Source organism: Balaenoptera physalus, assembly GCF_965194825.1.
Source record: "Balaenoptera physalus genome assembly, chromosome: 3".
NCBI classification, from domain to species: Eukaryota; Metazoa; Chordata; class Mammalia; order Artiodactyla; family Balaenopteridae; genus Balaenoptera; species Balaenoptera physalus.
In genome coordinates this window covers 82,603,323-82,619,841 of record NC_138890.1, presented here as the reverse complement: position 1 = coordinate 82,619,841, position 16,519 = coordinate 82,603,323, and the positions used below count along the sequence as shown (strand labels likewise).

The window sequence follows — 16,519 nt, the reverse complement described above, 5'->3', positions numbered from 1 at the left end:
GCAAGACATCTGCATAAATTTCCTAAATAAAAACACTTGCCCTCCACTTTCTGCCTTTTCCCTAACTGGGGCCAGGGTGCAGTTGAAGTGCTGGTGAGGCAGTTTTGAACATGTGGACAAAGACCACCTCCCTGGGGGATGGATGATGTCATGGAAGAGAACCACCTGCCCATCTTGGAACCTCCACTTACCACTGGGCTATCATGTGAAGAAATAAATTTCTGTCTTGCTGCAGCCCCTGCCTTTTTGGATCCGTTTATAATAGCAGCTTGGCCTAAACCTTAACTAATAATACATCAGGGCTTATTTCAAAGTCACACGTGACAATTGACTGTTTTGTGCAAATTTGTCTGAGAAGCTCTCCTGTAATCCCTAACTTCCCATCTAAATAAACAGACCAAACAAAATATTTTATTGAAACCAAACAAAATATTTTATTGACCAAACAAACAAAATATTTTACTGACCAAACAAATAAGCAGACCAAACAAAATATTTTATTGAAAATCAGGTTTTGTATTAATTTTATGTGCTTAAATGGAAACTGAAAAAAGAAATGAACATATATTCTAATATGTGTTTTTTTGGTATTATTTCTAGGATGATTTTCTCATTCATGTGTTTTGCTTCCTCTCCTTTTTTTAAATCACTATTTTCCATACTTATGGTTCCCACACTGGTTGCACACCAGATTGTGTGCAAGGTACGACAGAGAAAACACTCATGACTTTATCCTCCTCTTCTTTACAGTTGTTCTTAATTATTCTATGTGAATTGTCAAAGTCAGGAAGTATATTTTCTAATTTACGAAAGAGGGTCGGTTTATACACTGTTGATCTTCATTTTAAACACATTAACTTAGTGAATGTGACTAAAATATAATATGCAATATGACAGAGTAGGAGAAATAGAATTCTTGGGAACTAATAATTTGAACCCCATTACTCATTGTTCAAACACTTATTGAACATATAATGCTGTAAGGGTGTGGACTCAGTGTTTCATTAACACTCAAGCCATGGTTTCTAGGAGAAATGCCTTTAATGAATAGAAGGGAAGAGAGTGATTTGCACATTTCTTGTATAAAACGATAAGTGATGGAGTAAAGGCTTCTGTAAAACAACATCTCAGGAGAGCTCCTGATGCATTCTCCCCCAGCCTGTCACTAAAATACCTAGTCGGCTTTGAAAAGGATTTTTAAAAACCACCAAAAATTAGGAGTAACAACTACTGATAGCATTGGAGGAGTTTCTAGTTACTACTAGTTCCATGCAGTCAGAAACAGGGCAAACCTGCCTGACTGGAAATACACAGGAAGCCCTCTGCCCTGCCCCTGCCTGAATATCCATGTGCAAAAAGAATGAAATTGGAATCTTACATTACACCATAAAAAAAAAAAGAACCCTCAAACTGAATCAAAGACCTAAACAGAAGAGCTAAAAAGGTAAAACTCATTGAAGAAAACATTGGAGAAAGTCTTTATGACATTGGATTTAACAGTGAGTTGAGGAAGTTATCCAGGGAATGACATGCTGTGTCAGAGGTGGTATTATTGCCACAGATAAAGCATTTTAAGTGGGGATAGAGACATGAGGCAGCAAAGCCCTTGGGCATTAGAGTTTCCTGAATCGATGTTCAGTGTCAGAGAACTGGATCATGGGGCTGGTGGTAGTAGGGGCAGGGAGTGGAGACTTCACTTCAGCCAGGTGGTTCCCTGTATTAGACCCACTCTCACCATCTACGGGTGTATAGGACTGACTCTTGATTTCACTCTCTATCTACTTGGACAAATTTCTTTCTCAGTACTAAGCCTGGATACTGTCCTTGTCCAAGTCCCAAGACTGGATAGATTTTTCCTTTTGTGCAGCTATATTGTGGGGAGGAAACACTTGATAAATTCTCCAAGAACTAAAGAGAAAAATGACTTAAGATAAAAATAAAGAGAAAGAGCACAATAGATAAAGAAGAAAAAATGACAGTGATTCAAGCTAAGAATTATGGATGTTTCTGATGAAGGGAAAAAAAAACAATTGAAACAAAAGAAACAAGAATTAAAAACGTAAGTCTGTAAAACTTTCTTAAAGTGAAAAAACTGATTACAAATCTCAAAAGAATCACAATATTCTAAATTTTAAAAAACCTGTGAAAGAGGTTTGCTCTTAAACATATCCTAGCAATAACTTTTGAATTATGAAGATAAAGAAAAAAATCCTGTATGTATCCTGACAGAAGCGTAATAGAATTTCAAACAGGACATTTTCTATAGTGTGTTGGTTTGGGTCTTCCAAGAAGCAGACTCCAAGATGGAATTAGATGTGGAAAGGATTTACTGGCGGAAATGACTGTAAGAAGAAAAGGGCAGGGAGCCAGAGGAGGTAGGGAGAGCCTTCAGACTGTGATGCTGGTCTGACCTCTTTGTAGGAGGGAGGGAAGAGAAGTGGGCTGGAGAAGAAGAGTCCCAGACTGCAGTGCCATGTTAAGAAAACTTCTGGCAGGCCAATGAGAAGCCCTCCAGCCAAAACTGCCTATCAGCAGAGTCCTTCACAAGACTTTCATTAACATCCCTGCCATGCTTGTCATTCATTGGCTGGGAACAGCCTACAGGGTGCATGGCCTCAGTGTTAACACTGTGATAGACTCAGAGCAGCACCTGAGGCTGTCAGTCACTTGCACTCACTGAAGGGGGAGATGGGACTGATGCACATTTTCAGGGCCACCGAATGCAATCAGCCACAACCCTACACCTGAGGACCATAGATGATAAGTATCAACAATCTAAAAGTTTATTAGGCACATGTAAGCCGGATTTAGTAAAGACAACAAAAGGAGTCTAGAGACTTCTACCGCAACCAGGCTCTAGAAGAGAAGGGTACAATTTGAAATTGAAAGTTGAAATCACTCATTGATCCATGGGCTGCCTAATGGATGTCACATTAGCAGGCATGAAAACAACATGAATCGCGTCGAACACCTCCACCAAAGCTCTTGGGGTGACCAGGCGCATTGTCAATGAGCAGTCATGTTTTGAAAGGAATCTTTTTTTCTGAGAAGTAGGTGTTTATTACAGTGGGCTTAAAATATTCAGTAAACCCTGGCTTTGTTGTTCCTGTGTTGCTGAGCACAAGCAGAGTAGACTTAGCATAATTCTTAAGGGCCCTAGGAATTTTGAAGTGGTTAATAAACATTAGCTTCAACTTCAAGTCACCAGCTGCAAGGGAGTCGGACTGTCCTTTGAAGCTTTGAAGTCAGGCATTGACTTCTCCTCTCTAGCTATGAAAGTCCTAGATGACAACTTCTTCCAATAGAAGGCTGTTTCATCTACATTGAAAATCTGTCGATAATGTGTAGCCACCTTCATTCATTATCTTAGGTAGATCTTCTGGATAACTTGCTGCAGCTTCTACATCAGCACTTGCTGCTTCACCTTGCACTTTGATGTTATGGAGACAGCTTCTGTCCTTAAACCTCATGAACCAAACTCTGCTAGCTTCAAACTTTTCTTCTGCAGATGCCTCACCTCTGTCAGTCTTCATAGAATTGAAGAGAGTTAGGGCCTTGCCCTGGATTGGGCTTTGGCTTGAGGGAATGTTGTGATCTTCTTTCCAGACCACTAAAACTTTCTCCATGTCAGCAATCAGGCTATTTCACTTTCTTATCATTCATGTGTTCACTGGATTAGTACTTTTAATTTCCTTCAAGAACTTTTTCTTTGCATTCAGAACTGGCTGTTTGGTATAAGAGGTCTGGCTTTTGGCCTATCTTGGCTTTCGACATGCTTTATTCACTAGGCTTAATCATTTCTAGCTTTTGATTTAAAGTGAGAGATGTGCAATTCTTCCTTTCACTTGAACACTTAGAGGCCATTGTAGGGTTATTAATTGGCCTAATTTCAATATTGTTGTGTCTCAGGGAATAGGAAGGCCTGAGGGGCGGGAGAGAGATAGGGGAATGGCTAGTCAGTGGGGTGGTCAGAAGACACACAACATATATTGGTTAAGTTCACCTTCTTATGTGTATGTGGTTCTTGGTGCCCCCAAACAATTAACAATAGTAACATCAAAGGCAACTGATCACAGATCACCATAGCAAATATAATAATAATGAAAAATTTGAAATATTGAGAGAATTACCAAAATGTGACATAGAGACACAAAGTGAGCAAATACTGTTGGGAAAATGGCACCAATAGATTTGCTTGATGCAAGGTTGCCACAAAAATTCAATCTGTAAAAAATACAGTATCTGTGAAGTGTAATAAAGCAAAGTTCAATAAAACAAGGTATGCTTGTAGTCTTTTACTCCAACATAATATTCAATTTTCAAAAGGATTCACATTTTTTCCCTAGCAGTTCATTTGTTAAATTTGCAAAGTAACAGGTATAATTACAAACACTCATGGACTAAAACACCCAGAGAGTGACAATAAGTTTTAAGCTAATGTTGCCTGCATAGTCTTGGATTTTAATAAGTAATAGCTCTTGATCACGATCAATAATAAAATCTTACTATTACGCTTAGCTTTATAGTACTATGTATTTTTATTGTGGTGAGATATACATAATGTTATCTTTATCTTTTTAACCATTTGTAAGTGTATAATTCGTGACATTAAATATATTCACAGTGTTATGTAACCATAACCATTATCTATACTTAAAACTTTTCATCACCCCTAGCAAAGCTTTGTACCCAGTAAACAATACCTCTTTTCCCCCTCACCCCAGCCCCTGGTAACCTCTAATCTATTTTCTGTCTCTGTGTATTTGCCTCTTCCAGGTACCTCATATAACTTCATACCATCATACAATATTTATCTTTTTGTGTCTGACTTATTTCACTAAGCATGATGTTTTCCAAGTCCATTCATGTTGTAGCATACATCAAAATTTCAATCCTTTCTATGACAGTAATATTCCATTTTATGTATATACCATGTTTTGTTTATATATTCATCTGTTGATGGACATTTGGGTTTTTTCCACCCTTTGGCTATTGTGAATAATGTCGCTACAAACACTGGTATATGAATGTCTTTTTGATTCCCTGTTTTCTATTTTTATGGATATATACTTAGGAGTGGAATTTACTTGGTCATATGGTAGTTCTATATCTACTCTTCTGAGAAACCACCAAAATGTTTTCTACAGAGCATCATTTTACATTCGCTCCAGCAATGCATGAGGGTTCCAATTTCTCCACATCCTTGTCCACACTTCTTGTTTTTCATTTTTGTTTTTGATTTTTATTATAGTTATCCTAGCAGGTACGAAGTAGTGTCTTATTTTGGTTTTGATTTGCATTTCCCTAATGCCAAATGATGTTAAGCATCTCTTTAAGCTTATTGGCCTTTGTCTATCTTCTTTGGAGAAATGTCTATTCATGTCATTTGACTATTTTTGAATTGGGTTGTTTGTTTCTTGGTGTTGAGTTCTTTATATATTCTGGATATTAATCCTTAATCAGATATATAATTTTCAAATATCCTCATTCTGCAGGTTGTCTTTTTACTATCTTGACAGTATCCTTTGATGTACAAAATTACTTAATTTGTTGAAGTTCAGTTTATTTTTCTTTTGTTGCCTGTGCTTTTGTTGTCATATCCATAAAGTCATTGCCAAACCCAACGTTATAAAGACTTTCTCCAGTGCTTTCTTCTATAAGTTTTATATTTTTAGCTATTATGTTTACGTCTTTGATCCATTTTGAGTTTATTTTTGTATGTGGTGTAAGGTAAGGTTCCAATTTCATTCTTTTACATGTGGATATCCAGTTTTCCCAGCACCATTTGTTGAAAAGGCTGTTCTTTCCTATTGAATAGTCTTGGCACTCTTGTTGAAGTGATGGTTCAACCATTATGATGGTTTATTTCTGGGCTCTCTATTTTATTCTATTCTATTGGTCTATATGTCTATCGTCATGCCAGTACCACACTGTTCTAATCACTTTAGCTTTGTAGTAAGTTTCAAAAGTGAGAAGTGTGAGTCCACCAGCTTTTTCTTTTTCAAGATTATTTTGGGTATTTGGGGCCATTTGCAATTTAATATAAATTTGAGGACTGGCTTTTCCATTTCTGTGAAATAGGCTGTTGGAAGTTTAATAGGGATTGCGTTGTATGTATATCACTTTGGGTGACCTTGACATTTTAACAATTTTAAATCTTCCTATTCATGAACATGGAATGTCTTTCCATTTATGTAGGTCTTCTTTAATTTCTTTCATCAGTGTTTTGTAATTTTCAGCACACAAGTCTTTCACCTCCTTGGTTAGATTTATTCCTAAGTATTTAATTCTTTTAGGTACTATTGTAAATGGAATTACTTTCCTAATTTCATTTGCTGATTATTCATTGCTAGTGTATAGAAACACAACTGATCTTTGTGAGTTGATCTTATATCCTGCAATTTTGCTAAATTTATTTATTTATTTTTTTAACTAATAACTTTCTTGTAAATTCTTTGGGATTTTCTATATATAGGATTATGTCTTCTGCAAAAAGAGATAGGTTTATCTCTTCCTTTCTGATTTGCATTTCTTTTCTTTCTTTTTCTTGTCTAATAGCTCTGACTAGAGTTTCCAGTACAATGGTGAATAGCTGCAATGAAAGCAGGCATCCTTGTCTTGTTCCTGCTCTCAGGGAGGAAAGCTTTCAGGTTTTCACCATTGAATATGATGTTAGCTGTGGGTTTTTCATAAATACTCTTTATCATGTTGAGGATTTTTCCCCTTTATTCCTAGTTTTCTGAGAGCTTTTATCAATTAAAGGGTATTGAATTCTATCAAATGCCTTTTCTGCATCATTTGAGATGATCATGTAGTTTTTTTTCTTTGTTCTATTCATGTTCTATTCCTTTGTTCTATTACATCAACGGATTTTCTTATGTTGAAATAGCCCTGCATTCTTGGGATAAATCCCACTTGGTCATGGTGAATAATCCTTTTAATACTCTGTTGGATTTTGTTTGCTAATATTTTGTTGACTATTTTGCATCTATATTCATAAAGATAGTAGTCTGTCATTTTCTTTTCTTGTGATGTCTTTATCTGGATTTGTTATCAAAATAATGCTTTTATAAAGTGTTTCCTCCTTTTCAAGTTTTTGGAAGGGTTAAGAAGGATTGGTTTCAATTCCTCTTTAAATATTTGGTAGAATTCACTGGTGAAGCCATCTGGTTCAGCACTTTTGTTTGGGGGGAGGTTTTTGGTTATTTATTCAATCTCTATTTTCTATTTCTTTTTGAGTCAGTTTAGGTAATTTGTGCATTTTGAAGAATTTGTCATTTCTTTCGGGTTAACTACCTTTGTATTATTCTGTTATAATCCTTTTTACCTCTGTAAGATGGATAGTAATGTCCCCACTTAGGTTTCTGATTTTAGTTATTTGCATCTTCTCTTTTTTCCTTTGTAATTCTAGCTAAAGGTTTGTAAATTTTGTCAATCTTTTCTAAGAACCAATTTTTGGTTCCATTGATTTTCTTTATTGTTTTCCTATTCTCTCTTTTGTTTACCTCCACTCTGATCTTTATTATTTCCTATCTTCAGGTTTAGTTTGCTCTTATTTTTGTAATCCCTTAAGGTATAAAGTTAGGTTATGGATTTGAGATTTTTCTTCTTTTTAAATGTAGACATTTGTAGCTATAAATTTCCCTCTGAGCATTGTCTCATTGATTGCCATAAGTTTTGGTACGTTGTATTTCTGTTTTCACTTAACTCTAAGTATTTTCTAATTTCCCTTTTGATTTATTTTTTGACTCATTAGTTGTTTGAGAGTATGTTATTAATTTCCACATATTTATGAATTTTTTAGTATTCCTTCTGTTATTGATTTCTAATTTCACCCCACTGTGTTCAGAAAAGATGCTTTGTATAATATCTATCTTTTAAAGCAATTGAAACTTGTTTTTTGGCCTAACATTTGGTCTGTCCATGGAGCAGTCTCAGGTGTGCTTGAGACTGATGTTGTTTGGATGGAGTATTGTGTATATGTCTGTTAAACCTAGTTGGTTTATTGTGTTGTTCAAGTCTTCTGTTTCCTTACTTATCATCTCTCTGGTTGATCTATCCATTATTGAAAGTAGGGTACTGAAGTCTTCAACTATTATTGTAGAACTGTCTAGTTCTCCCTTCAATTCTGTCAATTTTTGCTTTATGTATTTTGAGAATATGTTATAGATGTGTGAATGTTTATAATTATTGTATCTTCTTGCTGTAGAAAACCTTTTACTAATATAAGATCCATTTTTATCTCTTTTAAACTTTTTTGATTTAAAGTCTATTTGTCTGGTATTGGTATAGCTGCTTCAGCTCTCTTTTGGTTACTATTGGCATGGAATATATTTTTTCCTCCTTTCACTTTCAACCTGTATCTTTAGATCTCAAGTGAGTCTCTTGTAGATAGCATATAGATAAATCATGTTTAAAAAAATCCATTCTGCTAATCTCTTGTCTAATGTCTTTCTGTTGGAGAGTTTCATTCTTTTACATTTAAAGTAATTACTTATAAGAAGGGATTTTCTTTTGCCATTTTGCTATTTGTTTTCTATATGCCTTAAATTTTTTTTCATTTCCCCCATTACTGCCTTCTTTTGTGTTTAACTGAGTTTTTAAAATTAATTAATTAATTAATTTATTTATTTTTGGCTGTGTTCGGTCTTCGTTGCTGCATGAGGGCTTCCTCTAGTTGCAGTGAGTGGGGGCTACTCTTTGTTGAGGTAGGTGAGCTTCACCTTGCAGTGGCTTCCCTTGTTGCAGAGCATGGGCTCTAGGTGCACAGGTGTCATTAGTTGTGGCACACAGGCTCTAGAGCACAGGCTCAGTAGTTGTGGAGCATGGGCTTAGTTGCTCTGTGGCATGTAGGATCTTTCTGAACCAGGGCTCAAACCCGTGTCCCCTGCATTGGCAGGTGGATTCTTAAGCACTGTGCCACCAGGGAAGCCCTTTTAATTGATTTTTGTATCAAACATTTTATTCCTTTCTCATGTATTTATGTATATAAGTTATAGATATTGTCTTTGTGGTTTCCATAGGGATTACACTTAACATTCGAAAGTTATGGCAATCCAATTTGAATTTATACCCACTTAACTTCAATAACATGTGAAGACTCTGTTCCTATACAGCTTGATTCTCCTTCCCCCACATTTCTATTATTGATGTCACATCTTTATACATTGTGTGTTCAATAATGTAAATTAAATTTTTTACATATTTATTTTGTGAATCACATAGAAAATAAAAAGTGGAGTTACAAACCAAAATTACAATAGTACCTGCTTTTGTAATTACTCATGTATTTACTTTTACCAGAGATCTTAATTTCTTCAAATGACCTTGAGTTACTGCCTAGTGTCCTTTCATCTTAACCTGGGTTCCTGTTAGCATTTCTTACAGGGCAGATATAATGGTAACATACTCCTTCAGCTTTTGTTTATCTGGGAATGTCTTATTTCTACCTCACTTTTTTTAAAAAAATTTTATTTATTTATTTATTTATTTATTAATGGCTGTGTTGGGTCTTTGTTTCCGTGCGAGGGCTTTCTCTAGTTGCGGCGAGCGGGGGCCACTCTTCATCTCGGTGCGCGGGCCTCTCACTATCGCGGCCTCTCTTGTTGCAGAGCACAGGCTCCAGACGCGCAGGCTCAGCAATTGTGGCTCACGGGCCTAGTTGCTCCGTGGCATGTGGGATCTTCCCAGACCAGGGCTCGAACCCATGTCCCCTGCATTGGCAGGCAGATTCCCAACCACTGCACCACCAGGGAAGCCCCTTTTCCTCACTTTTGATGGACAGTTTTGCTTGATATAGAATTATAGGCTGACAGTTTTTTTCTTTCAATACTTTGAATATGTCAACCTACTGCTTTCTAGTCTCCAAGCTTTCTGATGAGAAGTCAGCTGATAGTCCTATTGGAAATCTCTTGAATGTGACAAATCACTTCTTTCTTCTCTTGCAAGATTCTCTCTTTGTCCTTGGCTGTTGACAGTTTGATTATAATATGCCTTGGTGTGGATTTCTTTGAGTTTATCCTGGAATCTGTTGAGCTTGTTAGATTTGTAGATTTATATCTTGCAAAAGATTGGGAGAGTTTTTGTACATTATTTCTTCAAATAATCTCTTTGTCCCTTTCCCTCTCTTCTCTTTTTGAGACTCTCACAATCTGTATGTTGGTCTTCTTTTTTTTCTTTTTTTTTAACATCTTTATTGGAGTATAATTGCTTTACAATGGTGTGTTAGTTTCTGCTTTATAACAAAGTGAATCAGCTATACATATACATATATCCCCAAATCTCTTCCCTCTTGCATCTCCCTCCCTCCCACCCTCCCTATCCCACCCCTCTACTGTTCTCCATAGTGGCTGTATCAATTTACATTCCCATATGTTGGTCTTCTTGATGGTATCCCACAGGGCTCTTAGTCCCTGTTCATTTTTCTTCTTCTTTTTTTTTTTTTTCTTTTTCTTGCTATTCAGACTGGATAATCTCATTTGACCTATCTTCAGTTTCATTGATTCTTTCTTCTTCTTGGTTAAAAACTGCTCTTGAGCTCCTTGATTGAAGTTTTATTTTAGTTATTGTACTGTCAACTTCAAATTTTCTATTTGGTGCTTTTTTTAGAATTTCTGTCTCTTTATTGATATTATCTATTTGATGAGATATCATCCCCATACTTTCCTTTAGGTCTTCAGACATGCTTTCCTTTGGTTCTTTTAACATATTTAAAATAGCTAATTTTAAGTCTTTGTCTCATAAGGCCAAAGTTTAAAAGTCCTTAGGGACATTTTCTATTGACTATTTTTTCTGCTGTGTATGGGCATACTTTCTTGTTTCTTTTCATTTCTCATAATTTTCTTTTGTTGGAAACATTTTAAATAATGTGACAACTCTGAAAAAAAATATTTTCCTGCTTCTTCAGGGTTTGTTGTTGTTGTCATTTGTTTGCTTAAAGACTTTTCTGAACTAATTCAGTAAAGTCTGTATTCTTTGCTATAGTAGCCACTGATGTCTATGTTCAGGTAGTTTATTGGTCAGCTAATGGTTAGACAGAGGTTTCCTTAAATACCTAGAATCAGTAAGTTTCCCAGTTTTTGCCAAGGGGTTCTCTGTATGTGTTGAGGCACGCCTTCAACACATCCAGGCAGTTGACAATTCTGCCATAGTCTTCACATCTGCCTTGAGCAGTGCCTCAAGATTAGCTAGATGTGAGAGTTTAGGGCCTTCTCAGTTCTTTTCTGAGCATGTGTACAGCCTTAGTCATGTGCATAGCTGTATACATGCATGTAGCCTTCTAGATTTTTGGAATATGTCGGAGCTTTTCAAAGCCCCCTATAGATATCTAATTCCTGAATTTTTCCCTTTAAGCTTTCTGTTGAGCTTAATGTTTGTCTCGATGTTTGCCCACTGCAGGCAGTTGCAATGTTAAACAATTGCCTATGATTGTTTTCAACCAGTACCCCTGGGGAAAGACTGTTTGCACTGAGTCAACTCTGAATCTGGTCAATAAAGACAGCCATGAGAGTAGCATCTTCCAGGGAATCACCAGATAGTTCAAATAATGACAGTTCTCTCAGAATGAGGCTTTAAAGGAATTTAACACTTTTATGCCTCATTGAGTGCCTGCAGACTGCTGGTTTTCACCACTATACCAGGCTGTTGATTTTTAAGTCTACTGCAGAACTGAGGAGAGGAAAATGAGAATAAAGCAAGTTAAAATGCCATAAAGCTCACTGATTTTTTAGAGATTTGTCTATTTTTCTTGAACAAACACTCCATTAATTGCTGCAAGATTTTGGTTACTTTCTTGAGTTCTGAAATAGTTAATTCTGACAATGTTTCCAGTGTTCACATTGGTTTCATGGAGGAGAAGATTTTCAGTGATCCTGGCTCTGCCTTCCTTCTGGATATCTCGTTTTTGACTCTTGATCAATTTATGATGTGCTGATTAAGGTCTGAAATTTTCCCTGGAGACCCCTAGGGTTAGTTTCTTTACTGATGGTTTACAACTGGATTTATGGGTCTGACTAACCTGGCTTGATTATTTAAAGAGCCTCCCTAAGAGTTTCTCCTTTGAGCTTTCTGTAAACAAGATTCCTTTCACAGACCTTGGTGGTTCAAGCTGGTGACATAGCATGGCTCACTCATGCAAATAAGGGCCCTTGGGTAGCTTGCACATGGGATGTCTCTCTGACTTCCAATGCTTGCCTGTATTCTCTTTCTCTTGCTGCACCATACTATTTTCCTTTAAATAAAAGCTTAAATGAAAATACCCTGTGAAAGCTGGTGAATCCTTTCAAATAACCAAACTGGGGAAATCTTTGCAATGGTATGTACATAAACAATATAATAGCATGCAGCTGCAGAAAAGAATGTGAAAGATATCTGTGGACTGATATGGGAAGACATCCAGGATATATTGTTAAATGAAAATGCAAGGTGCAGAATTGCATATTTAGTATACTATTTTTTTAAGTAGGAAAGAGGAGAAATACAAAGGTATATAATTGTATTTGCTTGATTTGCATAAGGAAATACTGAAAGAATACAAAAAACTATGAAAATTGTTAACCGTGGAAGTAGTGGAAGCAAGATACAAATTTTCATATTGTTTCAGTTTTTGAAACTTATGAGTATATTACCCATTCAAAAAAATTAAAATTTCAAAGTAAATGAAGAAAAAAGGAAAATAAAAATTAGGTCATGTGACCCAAGGGTGATAATAAAGTGTTACAGAGGTTTATAATAAATACCAAGAAAAAAGAAGATGGAAAAATAATAGACATGCCAAAGAATAAGCATAAATAACAAAAGTAAATAGCGACACAAGATACCAAGGAGAAGTTTCCCTTGGGTAGCATATAAAAGGCTTGAATTATTGTTTAGCTTAGGATTTCTGAAGGGCAGCACTGGTGACATTTTGGGTGGGGTACTTCTTTGTTGGAGGAGGCTGTCCTGTGCATTGTAGGACATCTAGCAATACCCTGGCCTCCACTTACTAGGTACCAGTAGCACCACCCCTGCAACATTGTGACAACAAAATATGTCTCTAAACATTGCCACATATCCAGAGAAGGGGGCACCAAAAGTGATTCTCCCCAGTTGAGCATCACTGCTCTAGCTGATCTGAAGAGTGAGTAGATTTTCTGAGCAACTCATTAAAACTTTTTTTTCTTTTTAATTTTCTAGTGACGTTTTCCCGGCAACTGATCTGTGTCCCAGAACTACTCTTTCACTGAGATGTCAAATATTTCATATAAGAGTATTTTCTAGCTCTTTAAAAATTATTAACATAAGCATGACTCAACCAGTATGTTATTTTGCAACTTCTTTTGAGTGACATTAATGATTTATCAGAAATATTTTCCCTTTAATAAGATATTTAAATTGTTCAACCATTTGATGTGGTTTTATTACTTTGAAACTTTTTGTCTGGTAGCCAATCTCTATTTCTTTAATGATATTGGAGAAATGGAATTAAATAATCAGATCCACGTATACACTTCTCAGTGGAGTTTTTAATTTAAAATTGAGGGGAGGGACACCTCTAGTAGTTTTGTTACTGAGCCCTTTTCTTTTCCTTCCTTTTCTTTCCATTTCCTTTCTTCCCTTTCCTTTGTTTTTTAACCTTTCCTTGGGAGTCTGGAATCCATCAAAATCCTTCAAGAAATTGTCCAGGGAGTGGTAAGGCCAATAATTAATTAGCTCCATATCTGTGGCAATCCCCATCTGGCAATGACCTACACCCAGAGGGCCCTGCTAGCTCAGTAGCTCACAATTCTGACAGTCTGACTGGTGGTAGGTCCTGTAGAGGGAAACGAAAGGAGCTTCTCCTCCCTCAGCTCTACCCAGAATCTTCTGAGAGTGATGCATGTGGTCATAATTATTTTTAAATATGATTGTTCCATTTCTGAAGAAAGCAAACCAAACCTGTAATCAAGAGACTGGTCCACAGATTACAGCACAACCATCTGCATGAGCTTGGTGTTAAATCTTTCTCCTCCCTGTCTTGTTCCGGAGGTCTTTTTGTTAATGTGATTAATTTCAGTTCGAGGAACTGGGAAGATCACATTTCCCAGGAGAATCACTTTCGTTTACCCTGTCTCTGACCTCAGGTGGAAGGGTTTCCTCATTGGAATGGAGATAACAGTTCCAAGCAGAAAAGCGAAGACCATTTTATGGCTGCGACGGAAAAATTCTCTTCATTCTGAAAAAAACTGAAGGAGTCTAAAGACGGGATACCCTCAAATAAATCATCGGCCAGCAGCAGGATCTTTAATCACCTCTCCTCCCTCTTCCCCAGCACCTCCTGAGTATTTGCAACTCCATTCTCATTTCACTCGAGTGCCTGCTCGCAGACTGGGAACTCGGCTCACAGGACGCGGAACTCTCCCAGAAGTATCCGATAAATAGCAAACAGATGCCGAGGATGCCAAAGACCTCGCCGACTAGGGCACCGCCTGGGAGATGAATTCCAGCCGGCGGTTTCCTAGTGGAAAAGGCTGGCCACCGGACTGTATTATTCTCTGTGCTTGAAACCAGTAGGTTTCGAAAGCAGGGCGTCCTCTTTCCCCGGGCAGGGGTGCGGAGAGCCAGACGCTGCCCCAGGACTGGAAACCCCATCCCTGGCAGTTGCGGATCTAAGAGGCGGCTTCCTGCCGTGCCCCTTCCCAAGGTAAAGCGGCCCTCCACTCTCCTTCACCTGGAGACGCAGACGCCACGCTGTCCGGTTTTTTGTCGTCCCGTCTTCCAGCTCCACTTCCCAAGCTCGGAAAAGGCTCCGGGACACCCCTGACCTTGTTCCCAGCCTCGCACTTGTTGCCTGGGCCGCGCGAGGCCCGAGCTTATGCAGGAGGCGAACGTAGGGCCAAAAATTTGGCTCCGGAAGTCAGTTCAGACAGCGCGGCTGTCCCTAGCAGGTTCATTTGAAAGCATGTGCCCCGAAGTCCCGGTTCGTAAGCCCTCACGCCAGCCCCTAGCGCACGAATCCCTAGGTAGCGGCCGGCAAGTGTGCAGCCCGCAGCTCATCACTACGGTCAAGGGGCTGAGGGTGCTCTGTGCCTGTCTCTTTTCCGACAACACCCGAAACCGCACCGGGTCACGCCCAGCAAATCCCGTGACAACAAATACCCCCCGTCGGAGGTGCCCAAATTCGAGTGTGGTCCGACCGTCCCCTCCCTGCGCCTACTCTGGAAGCTCCTCTGCGAGGTCTTTCCCTTCAGACCCAAAGGGGCGCGCGCTCAGTTGCGCCAGGTCCGCCTCTTCCCCAGGCCCTGGCGGGGGCGGGGGTGGGTAGGCAGGGACCTGGATCTGATTAGCTGGGAGGGGAAGCCGAGGTCCCAACAACTCTCTCCTGTCTCCCAGGCTCCTCGACGAGGAGGGAGGGACGGTACAAGAGAGGAGGGGCGGGGGTCCCATCACTGAGCACCCAGGCCGGGGGTCTGAGCCGACGCCGCCGCCGCCGCCGCTAGGCTCTCACCTTACCCCCAGCCCCGGGCTGCGGCCATGGGACCCCCTTCCAGCTCCGGCTTCTACGTGAGCCGCGTGGTAGCCCTGCTGCTGGCCGGGCTGGCTGCCGTGCTCCTGCTGGCGCTGGCCGTACTCGCCGCCCTGTACGGCCACTGCGAGCGCGTCCCGCCGTCGGAGCTTCACGACCGCCGGGGCCCGCACGCCGCGCCCTCCCCGCCAGGCAGGCAGGAGCCGGCGCGGACCCCGAAGCCCGGCCCCACTCTGGAGACGGAGGTGGCGCCCACCCCGCGCAACTGGCGACCCCCGGGGCCCTGGGACCAGCTGCGCCTGCCGCCCTGGCTCGTGCCGCTGCACTATGAGCTGGAGCTGTGGCCCCGTCTGAGGCCAGAAGAGCTCTCGGCGCCGGCGTTGCGCTTCACTGGCCGCGTGAACATCACCGTGCGCTGCATCGCGGCCACCGCGCGGCTGCTGCTTCACAGCCTCTTCCTGGACTGTGAAAGCGCCGAGGTGCGGGGACCACTGTCCCCGGACGCCGGAGACGCCACCGTGGGCCGCGTGCCGGTGGACGAGGTGTGGTTCGCGTTGGACATGCAGTACATGGTGCTAGAGCTCGGCGAAGCCCTGCAGCCCGGGAGCCGCTATGAGCTGCAGCTCAGCTTCTCCGGCCCGGTGTACCAGGACACCAGGGAGGGACTCTTCCTCAATCTCTACACGGACCAGGGTGAGCGCAGGTAAGGGCAGGCCGGCCCTGGCCTCCTCGACCCCCGCCCCGCATTCCCCGCGCGCAGGCTGCGGGTTCAGGTGCTTAGGTGCGCGTCTCCTGCCCTTTGCAAGGAAACCCACCCCATCTTTGGCGAAGTTTTCTTCTAGAGTCAGAGGGTGAGCGCCTCCTTCCTCCCTTTCCCTCTTCCTTTGGCCAGGTTTCAGCCCCATCCCTGCCCATCCAGTTCGTTTCTATCGTTGCCCCTTTTAAGGTCGCTGCTACCCCAAAAGTTTATTGTCCTCTTCAGAGAACCCCTTTGTTCTCTAACCCAGAATTTACTCAGGGCAACGAGCAAACCCCTAA

General features: G+C 40.2%; 1 protein-coding gene across 3 annotated transcripts in view; it reads left to right on the top strand.

The window, feature by feature from the left end:
• LVRN (laeverin) overlaps nt 1-16,519 on the top strand; it is a 166,296-nt gene that overhangs the window by 71,725 nt on the left and 78,052 nt on the right. Inside the window, exon 5 of one of the 3 annotated variants that reach the window (XM_082455736.1) lies at nt 76-16,184. The exons of the other annotated variants lie outside the window; for them this stretch is intronic. Within the exon in view, the coding sequence (XP_082311862.1) occupies nt 15,490-16,184 (695 nt within the window). The 5' untranslated portion in view covers nt 76-15,489. The remainder of the gene's footprint in view (nt 1-75; nt 16,185-16,519) is intronic. 3 annotated transcript variants of the gene reach the window in all.